The sequence below is a fragment of the Trachinotus anak genome, unplaced genomic scaffold (genome assembly GCF_046630095.1).
Source record: "Trachinotus anak isolate AG129_WGS33_773 ecotype Australia unplaced genomic scaffold, CSIRO_AGI_Tana_v1 ptg000025l, whole genome shotgun sequence".
Lineage (NCBI taxonomy): Eukaryota > Metazoa > Chordata > Actinopteri > Carangiformes > Carangidae > Trachinotus > Trachinotus anak.
This window is the reverse complement of record NW_027273876.1, coordinates 4,273,255-4,283,399: the sequence shown is the minus strand read 5'-3', so window position 1 is coordinate 4,283,399 and position 10,145 is coordinate 4,273,255. Positions and strand designations below refer to the sequence as shown.

Sequence of the window (10,145 nt, the reverse complement as noted above, 5' to 3'; positions counted from 1 at the left end):
ACTCATTAGTTATTTTCTCAGACTTCAGAGCTGCAGAAGACGATGACCTACACACTCAGTTACTGGTTTGAGGTAAACCCAGCTATAAGTAATGCAGTTTAATAGAGCAGCGCTACCTTCATGAATGTTATAATGTTCAGTTTTTGTTGAAACTGTTGCAGAGAGGCTGCAGTTTGAATTGTATTGTCTTGTACTGAAAGGTGTTTCTGTTATTTAGAGGCTAAATAACACAGCTCTGTATGATTCAGTGCAGTTCTTCAGCAGCAGAATCTACATCCTCCAGACTAACTTTACTGTGTAGCCAAAATTACAGAAAATAAATATCCATTGCTATTCTTGTACTCACATGTTCAGGAAAGGTCTGAACCTTTTCAGCTTTGTCTGCGTCAACACTGCCCTCATGTGTTACAATATAAACACTGGCAGTAACTGATGCGTCCTATTGATACAGTATTAAACTATATTGTATCAATACCAGGAAGGATGAAAGGGAAAAATGACCAAAAGGGTTTAATGATGTTTCACCTCATAATTATCATAATTACAGGACTGTGAATTATCCCCAATGAAACACCACCTTAAATTTTACATTATTTATTTTTATAAATAAATAAATAAATAACCATATAATTCATATTTACTGCATATTATTTGAACCCATATAATTTAATTGCAAAAGTGAAAATTTGCACCACTGAATTTCAACTATGGTTTATCCCCCATCCTTCACCTTCTGGCCCTTCATTGTCCTGATTTGTTGTAAAGTTGTGTTTTATCAAATTTCATTGTTTTTTTCTGTCAAGTTATTAAAACACACAAAAACTCAAGCAAGGTCATATTGTTCCATTATATAAGTACTGTAAGACAACTGATGATTATTTACATGATAAATACATCTGACATTTCATTTCTTAAATAGTCCGCTGATTGTTTGGTGTAGAAAATGTTAGAAAATAGTGAGAACATGTTTGCGTATTATATTAACATATTATTAGTTATCATCATATGTTATTAGTTTATCTAAAATAGGAAATCAGCACATTCACATTCACTGAATTTTTTTGCTGAAAAAAAATTACTCTGAAAACTAATGAATATAAAAAAAACACAGCATCAGAACTTGGTTTCTGGGTGACAGGGGGTCATTGGGGGCCAAAAAACTATTTTCGCCCCGGGACTTCCTGGTAAATTTATCCGGCCATGTCCTGAACTCACTCACTGTGTATTTTTTTTATTTTTTATTTTTTATTTCTTAATTTATTTTGCCAAATAAATACAGAACAGAGTCGGTGCTGCTGGGCATGGCAGAGGGAGCCATGCTGCCCCCCTGTGTTGGGTTTCCCCGCTGCTTTCACCGGGAGTCGCTCCGCGGCCGCAGCTGGATACCGCTCCGCTTCACCTGCAGTTTCCACGGGGACAAAGCGACGCCTTCACCGCTCCCCCGGGCTGGTGCCAAGGGACCACTGAAGGCACAAGCCCCTCAGAAAGTCAGGGAGTGAAGCCGTGAATAAATGTCTCCTGCTCTTGTGCGTTTTCTCAGCGACTGCGGTAGAGTCGGTGCGGGGATTTGGCTCATTGCTCCCGGACTCCTGTGATCCGGTTCACCTGTGAACCGGGGCAGCTGCGCCGCACACCTCTCCCTCAACATGGCTTCTTCCGCCACAGGTGACCGCGAAGAGCAGGTAAGCGGACTCTGAAGTGCTCAGCTTTCCAGCCTGAAGTGAGACTTTTCCCTCCTGTTCTGGTTCGTTGTGGGTGAAGTTTGTCTGTTTCCTCATGAAGCGCCCAGTATCTTAGCGTCAACTTTTATTTTCCTCTGTTGGAAAAACGGGAGAAAATTAGCACAAAAACTAGCAAAGTGTTTCATGACATTTCTGCCTGCATGGCTCATTTACTCTGGTATACAAACCTGACAGGTAGCTGCATTTTGTTGAGATATTATGATTCATTCATATCACATAAGAACTTTTACTTTCATAATGATCTGATATGAGTCCATGAAATGACACTGGAGCTGTCTGTCCTCACCTAAATGACTCTATCATACGCCTATCACATGCTGAGAGCAGTTACTCAGAGATTGACTTATAACAAGTTGGATATTAACTAGAATACTGACAGTAAAGGACCATATGGCTGTGTTTTTATTAACCTTTCAGCAACAGATCAACATATATAACATCTTTGCTCATCATTTTTTAATGGATGTTATGCAGGTATAGATTTTTATCTTTCCAGGCAGCCATTGATTTCCATTCATTTCTGCATGGTATAAGGCTTTGAGAGTTGAGACGTACAATTGGTCAAATCTGCTTTAATTTCTTGTCAGAGTTGGATTATTGTGGCATTTCGAGCTGCTACCATTAGTTGATCACTGGACTATTCCACTGGAAAATTATCACATTTAAAATTTTTGCTTGAAAACCAGTAAAAACAATTAATTGATTATCAGTTAGTCTACTGTTTTTCTTGTGATTACTAATTGGTTAATTGACTAATCATTCCAACTCGATAGAAAATATTTGTCAGTTTATCCACTAAAGAAAATAATCATTAGTGAATCACCTAATAATCGTAATGGAGGTTTGAGAAAAACTAATTCTTGACGTTTACTGCTATGGATTGCACTACTTGACAAAGTTTTAAGAGTCTGCAACTTAATTTTCATCTCATGCAGAAATGAATGAAAACCAGTGGCTGCCGGAAACAGGAGGGGAAATGGGTTAAAAGTTTTAAAACACACAAATGACGGTGAATTATCTGTGACTTTAAGTATGTACGATTTTTTCGTAAATGTGCAAAAAACCGCAGGACCACAGCTGTGACTTTATATTTGAGTGTTGTGGCTCATAATCTTACATCCTAATGACAGATTTGGATTTTATTCATCTGGATTAGATCAAACTAAAATGAGAAAGTTGGAGGTGAAAACCATTGTCTCATGAAGTGCACTCTTACTGAGTGTACCAACCTGTACACGAAAATGAAACTGAAATTATAAGATGTACACTGTGTTCTGTTTGTGCTTTTCTTAGTCCAGTTTTGGTTGTGCTGTATATCAGTGGTGCATTTGAGGGGATCACTGTCCTCATCTGCAACCACTAAACATAAATAAATCCCCTGACCACCCCAGACCGTCTGAAAGCCAAGACCTCATCCTTGACCCAGTGTGAGAACCGGCTTTATGGCAGGAAGAAAATGGGAGCAGGTGTCTACACGTTTACCTCTGTTATCAGTATTTACAAAGAATCAATAAAATGTCACAACCAGTCTGAAGGCATCAGAAAACCTGTCTGTCTGCTCAGGTGTCTGTCCCTCACTCTGACAGAACCTGCATCTTGTGTTTAAGTAATGGCACATTTGAAGCATGAAGATTAAGAAGATGTAAGAAATAATATGTAAACAATCGGCCTCGTGCAGGAACCAGTCGTACTTGTAGGTGTGAGGGAAATAAGCAAGTGGTCCAGATCTGTTGTTCAACTCATTTACAGATTTCTTGGCGTATTTCAGTGCAGCACCTCCAGCATTTCTGTGTGGAGCTCTCCCCGTGCCTGACTCTCCTATGGGTTTATCAGAGGGTTGAAAAAAAACCAGACTGTTCCCACATTATTTCTGTCAAAGTGCGTCTCTCCTGGCAGCGTTGACTCTTGACATTTTCTAATGGTTTCAGGTTCTCCACCACCTACCGCTACTGACACCGCTCACTTTGTCTGCTGCAGCTCTGCGGTGTGAAATTCTCTGTTTTACTTTTTTTGTGAATGAAACCTTCCTGCAAACGGAGAGGAACAGGCCGCCTTAAATGGCACCTCTGCTCATGTATCCATCAGGCTGGTGAATGTGACTTTTAACACGTGCAAGCCTCACAGCAAAAAGTTTTAAGATAAGAGTATGAAAATGTTCTTGAAATGAGGCCCATTGACTTGCATACAGTACACCAGTATTTATGCATGACTTTGGCAGCCAGTGCACAAGAACTTGAATGACTGCATTGTTTTCTTATCAGGAAATAATGTGTGCATTGACAGTCATGAATAAAGTAGCAACCTCAGGAGATTGTCACTAGTTTCAAAATGGCGTGTGTCACGAATTCAAATGATAGATTAGTTTCAGTGCCTTTTGTCATTTCTCGAGTGAAAAAGTGAAATAAAACGTAGAAATGCAGGTCAAAAGTCAAAGTAATTACATCCTGCCATCATTAAGTGACTGTCAACAAAAGAAAATGCTTAAACTTTCAGGCTTAAACCCTTGATTTATATATTTGAGATGTGAGAGAGCACGAGTAGATTTAAGTGGCACTGTGGTGCAAACAGTACTGATGGAAACGATATTCTCACGCCTGGACTAATACAGAATTATCCAGAACGTGATAGGTGCGTGGACTCTTGGAATAGCATGTAGTTGGTTTGGCTGTTTGCTTTGGCTTGCAGTGTGCAGAAAGTTGTGCGTCTGTGTCTGTGTGGGTCCTCCCATCTCGCCATTAATGGTTGACCAGGGGTTGTAAGGCGGCTCAGTCGTCGGTCATAGTAGTGATAACCACCTGTTGTCAGGACACCGTGCAGGAGGTTTATTGCAGCAGAGCAAACACAGTGAGACTCCGCCCAGGTGCTTGTCAAAAGTAAATGGACAACACAGTACAGCCTGCAGACCTGCAGACCTGTGTGTGTCTGTGTGTGTGTGTGTGTGTGTGTGTACTCTATTATATGTGCAGCCGGTCTGACGGGATTAAAGGGCAACACAGCCCAGTGTTCGGTAACAATGATAAAGAAAGTGTAATTATTATGATCACTGTGCAAATGCTACCTAACTGTGCAGTGTCAGGGTTGGATGGGTTGCTGGTGATCAGCCGGCGGCCCTCAGTGAGGTTAATCCTCACTGCAAACACTGAGCGTCTTATTTGTTGGTGTCATGTTTGTGTCTGTGGTTTGGCTGTTTTTTTTTTTGTTGAGTTGCAAGTGGAGCAGCAACCATGAATGAACCGATTGAACAGAAAATAAATCGACAGCTGTTTTTATCAGTCCAGCTCTTTCATTGTAACTGTGGATGAGAACAGCGAGACAAGTGACAGGAAATTGGAAGTGTTGGATTTAAAATAAACAATCAAGACTCTTGCTCGAGCTCGTGCCAAGAGACCAGGCTGTACATTACTACTGAGCTGAACTAGTGTGAAACTAATCAGTAGATCAACAGAAAATGAGTCAAACATTTACTGGCTGAAACTTCTCAGATGAGAGGATTAACTCTGTTTTTATGATGATGATACCATCACCGGTCTAGTGCTTCACTTACAGCTGAACTTGGCAGCGCACCGAGCTGTGCACACACTCAGTGCAGTTGTGTGATGATTAATAACAACTATGAAAGGTCATGTGACCACTAAAGGTTAACTCTGCATTTATTCTACGGGAGGCTTTTCATTGTGAGTTGAGCTGAGTCAGCATGCTGCAGGGTTGGGGTTGGGGGGGGGGGGGGTGATCCTCCCTCCCTCACTCACTCTGCTTCACTCAGTGCAGGGTATTGTAATGAAGTGAGTAAACACGAGCTCAGCTGTGGTGAGGTCATGTCAAGTCCCTGAGTTAGTGTGTGTTTGTGGAGAAGACGACCTGAAGACTCAGAATCAGAGTGAAGATACGTGAATACATGATACAGTTGATATATGATGGGTCAGTGTTGATTTACACAAAGAGTTGAATGTGTAAACCTTTATTAGTATGTGTTTATATATATATATATATATATATATATATATATATATATGTGTGTGTGTGTTTTCTGAGATGAAACCTGTGTGTGTGTGTGTGTGTGTGTGTGTGTGTGTGTGTGTGTGTGTGTGTGTGTGTGTGTGTGTGTGTGTGTGTGTGTGCTGGTCTGTGACTAGCTGAGACAGATACACAGTCAGACAGACCAGAGCCTGTGAATGGCAGCTATTGATAAGGGCTCACAGACACAGGGAAAGATGCCAGTGTATGAAGTCTTATGGGGAAATTCATTAATGATTCAGCTTTTTTTTTAGGCGCATAAATGTTTCTGCTTATTTACTAAAGGAACACACTAGAAGAAAAGCACTGTTGTAAATAGTGTGTTTTAGCTCATGCAATATGAATTTTCAGCAACTCTTTATAATTTTGAAATAATTAAAGTAAACTGAAACTTTTTTTAAGTCAGATTTTTCAGTGTATATTTCCAGTTTTGTTGATTCAATGAAGCGATACACACATGGCGCCGGACTTTGACACCAGAGACCAGGGTTCACATCACTCATCAGTCCCGTCTGTGATCAGGTCTGAGCAACAAAAGCACTTTGGTTACGGTGAGGAAATGATGGTGTTTGGGTTAAATATTAATAAACACATCTTGTTGTGTTGACTGTTGACTTTTTCTCTGTTCTAGGAAAATCAAGAACCTCTCTGCGTCCTTAGCCTCAACGAAAGTGCTTTTGTTGCCTAAACAAAACCATAAAAGTTAAATATTTTGGCAGAAAACAAATGAAATATGTTGTCAGTGAACATTTTACTGATATTTGGTGAACATTTTGTGACTTACTGGCTATGTTAATCAAAAAATTATGATATTATATTAACAATTTGTGTTAATGGTAAACTGGTCGGCATCATGCTGCTTTCATGACGTATTTGCTGTTGCAGATGAATTGTGGATAAACTGGAGCAGGAAATGTGGAAGGAGGGAATTGAAGTTTTTCCTCGTGCAGGATTCACAGCTGCAGCTCCAAAAGTATTTTCTTGTTACGAGCTGTGAATATGATTCGGATTTGACTTCTCTGGGTTCAGTGACGTCACTTAGTGTCGCCCAAAGGAGACGTACCAGTAAATAAACAGCTTTACCTGAAACTTCAACGCCCAATTTCACTCTGTCACCTATATGGTCTGTGTTGTAGATGCCTCTCCATCCAGGATCTACCTAAACCCTGCACTTTCTTCCTCCTGCATATAAATACTAGCTGCTGGTTGCAGTGTGTTATAGTATAGGAACAAGAGACAGTTGGTGTTAGTGTGGGATTTGCAGGGTTTCCTGCCTCCATCAGTGTGCTGTCTTGTGTATTTACTCAGTCGTAGGGTTATGTTCCTGCCTGATGAGGTTCGGCCTAAACACACTTCAAAACAGCCTGCTGTCAGATCTCATTAAGTAGAACTCAGATGAACTCCAGTTGGGCTCATTTACATCTGTAGCTTTACTTTACTTGCTAAAATTAAAATGATCTGTAATTTACATATTTGTTTGTCTAGTTAGTAACAGGAGCGAGTATTAGTTTTAATGTTTGGCATTGGCAGTTGACCAGATCATAGTGAAAAAGTATTTTGAGAAGCTTTTATGCGGCAGCCTCAGGCTATGACAAATTCCTAATAATGATTTCAAGATACTTTCATATAAATGAGAAACTTGTTACTGAACAGTAATACATAGTAAATATACAACAGCCGCAGAGTCACTGTTCTGCAGGCACCAATAAAAATATGGATATGAAAAGTGCAGATGAGGATCGCACAGTAATGATTAACCTGCTTTATTCAATTTACCGGACGCATAAAAGCCAAACTTAAGCTGTTAAACATTGACACAAAAAGAAATTTTCATTCCAAACATTAACACAGCAGCATCCTACATTACCAATACATCAAGTGCAGGAAGTCATCACAGAACTCATCTATAATTGATAACTTCTAATGTAATCTCTTGATGCCAGAATTAAATGGACAGGCCTACACCAACGCAGCAGGAACATCTAAACTTCTCAGCTCTGTTTTGAATTTATGAACAAGGGTCAAAAAGACAATGAGACTCATGCAAGTGTAGACAAAGCTCCTCGTTGGTCATTGGACATAGTTTGGATGTGATAGTACAATGTAGACACTAAACTGTGCCTCAGTCATGTGAAGTTTAAAGGAACATGCCAATGATTGCATTTGATAATTAAAAAAAAACAAACAAAAAAAAAAGCGAAGGACTTTATTTTAAGTTCTTCAGTTTTCATGAGAGGATAAAATGATCAAACTTTGTATTGAGCTCATTTTGAATGAACAGGAGCTGGTTTCAGTTAAAGCTGCAACCAGTGACTAATTTTCATTATTGATTTTCATTATTTCATTATTTTTTCATTATTATTATACAGTTTATTTTCACAATTAAATGATAAGTTATTGAGTCTGTAAAATGTGGTAGGTGATGTCTTCCTCGAAAACCCAAATATAGTTAATTTATTTTGAGAGAGCAAAGAAATGTTTGCTTAAAACAATGACACAAACAAGTCAAAATAGAAGCTGAAAAAAATTTCTCTTGATCAATTAATTGATTAATTGTTTCAGCTCTAGGTTCAGTTGGATCCTTGGTGTAGAATAAACTGAATATTAGATGGGGGGTTTGCAGTGCGGGGACAAAAAAAACAAAAACAAACTGTTACTGACTGAACATCTGCACACTAGAAGAAAGGATGAATGGATGAATAAACGAATGAATGAATGAGTACCAGTGAGTAAGCAGGATTGACTGAGAAAACCCATACATTCAAACTTAATACGGGGTCATAGCACTGACTGACACTAGTGTGTTATACAGTGCAGGGGGTGTATTCTGTGCTTGCTCTATCTATCTGAGTGGGTGACAGTGCATCAGCTGACTCTCCCATGAATGGGTCCCTCAGTGCGGGACGCCATCGAGGAACCTGACTGTAATGTGAGGTATGACGTAACCGTCCCTTACTACAAATGTCAGGGAGATTCATGTGGTGATGTTGACATTTAAAAATTATTTGGGCATATGGGCAAAATAAATGGGCATAAGTCATGATCAGATAAAAATAGAAACTTCAAATCGCCTCAGGCTGAGCTTGTGCTAGCACTTGGTAAAACTGAAAACTTAAATAGAAAAGTCTTAAATAATGTGGGTCTCTGAGGGTTAATTGATCACCTGATTAATAATTTCAATAATCAGTTAATCATTCAGTCTGTTTTCAAACATTTCCTGCTTCCATCTTCGCGATGTGATGATTTGTTGTTTTTCTCTGTTTCATATTATTGTAAACTAAATGAAGGAAGGTTTTAGATGGTTGGTCAGAAAGACATCTCATACTTTCAGAAATTATTGATTAATTAATTGATAATTTAAATGTTTTTGTAATTGCAGCCCTGATCTTTACAGACAAAGTGCTCTGTTGTATCGGCCTAAAAAAATCAGTATTGTCAGAGTAGCCTACATGTTTCATAAGGTGTAGTTTGGTGTGATAAATATGTGATGTATGGCAGCAGTTTATCCTTTGAAAATGTTCTGCTCCGGGCTTTAAAGAAAACTTCACCCTGGATAAAGTTAGATGCTGTGCTTGTATGAGGTTTTTAATTAGAAAGATTAAGGTAAAACATCTTAGTTACCCCACCAACAAAAAAAAAAAAAAAAAACAACAGCTGGCTTTGGAGGCAAAGATTAAGGCACGTGGGTGGACGTTACAGAAACATTACACAACTTGCACCATGATCGTTAAGTAATGATTTAAAAATGCCAAATTAAACATTAGTGAAACAGACCCACAGGTCTGTGTCTGGAATTAAAAACAATGAAATCATCAGGACCCCAGCTGCTTCCAAAGCTGTTGAACAGAACTGATGCTACCAGGCCACAAAGACAGTGTAAGCATCGTATATTTTTCTAGTAGCTGCAGAGGAGGCCTGAATAATAAACCACTGAGGCCTCAGGGATGGATGGCTTTGTGATGAAATAATGAACCTGTGATTGGATGAGAGTGAAAATCGAAGTAGGGGGCTGGGGAGAGCGGCTCGGCGGTAGAAAGTGAGTCACCATCCAACTTTCCAGCTCTGGTCCTATCACGGCGCGGCTGACTGGGGTTGGCGATGAGACCATTTTAGGCGTGGAACTGTGTCCTTTTCTCAGCCATTAGCATTGTGTGAGTGTGCCGGTCCGACACAAAGATGGATTGTAAATCAGGGGAGGATGGAAAGTCTGTCTCTTTGTGACCGGCGTTTGTGTGTGTCTGCTCTTTCTCAGTACTTGTGTGTGTGTGTGTGTGTGTGTGTGTGAGGGACTCCTTCTCTTCTGTGTAAATGAGCCTCTTTCACTTTTACAAGCGTTCATTAACCTTTTCTTCTGACACTTGTGTTTACTTGGGTGTTGCAGAAAGAGAC

At 39.6% G+C, this 10,145-nt stretch overlaps 1 protein-coding gene across 1 annotated transcript in view; it reads left to right on the top strand.

Annotated features, from left to right (window-relative positions):
* The first annotated feature begins 1,185 nt into the window (after window positions 1-1,185).
* The window catches only part of ank3b (ankyrin 3b), a 158,084-nt gene continuing 149,124 nt past the window's right edge, over window positions 1,186-10,145 (top strand). The window contains exon 1 of the mRNA XM_071463719.1: window positions 1,186-1,682. Coding sequence (XP_071319820.1) covers window positions 1,647-1,682 — 36 coding nt within the window. The 5' untranslated portion in view covers window positions 1,186-1,646. The remainder of the gene's footprint in view (window positions 1,683-10,145) is intronic.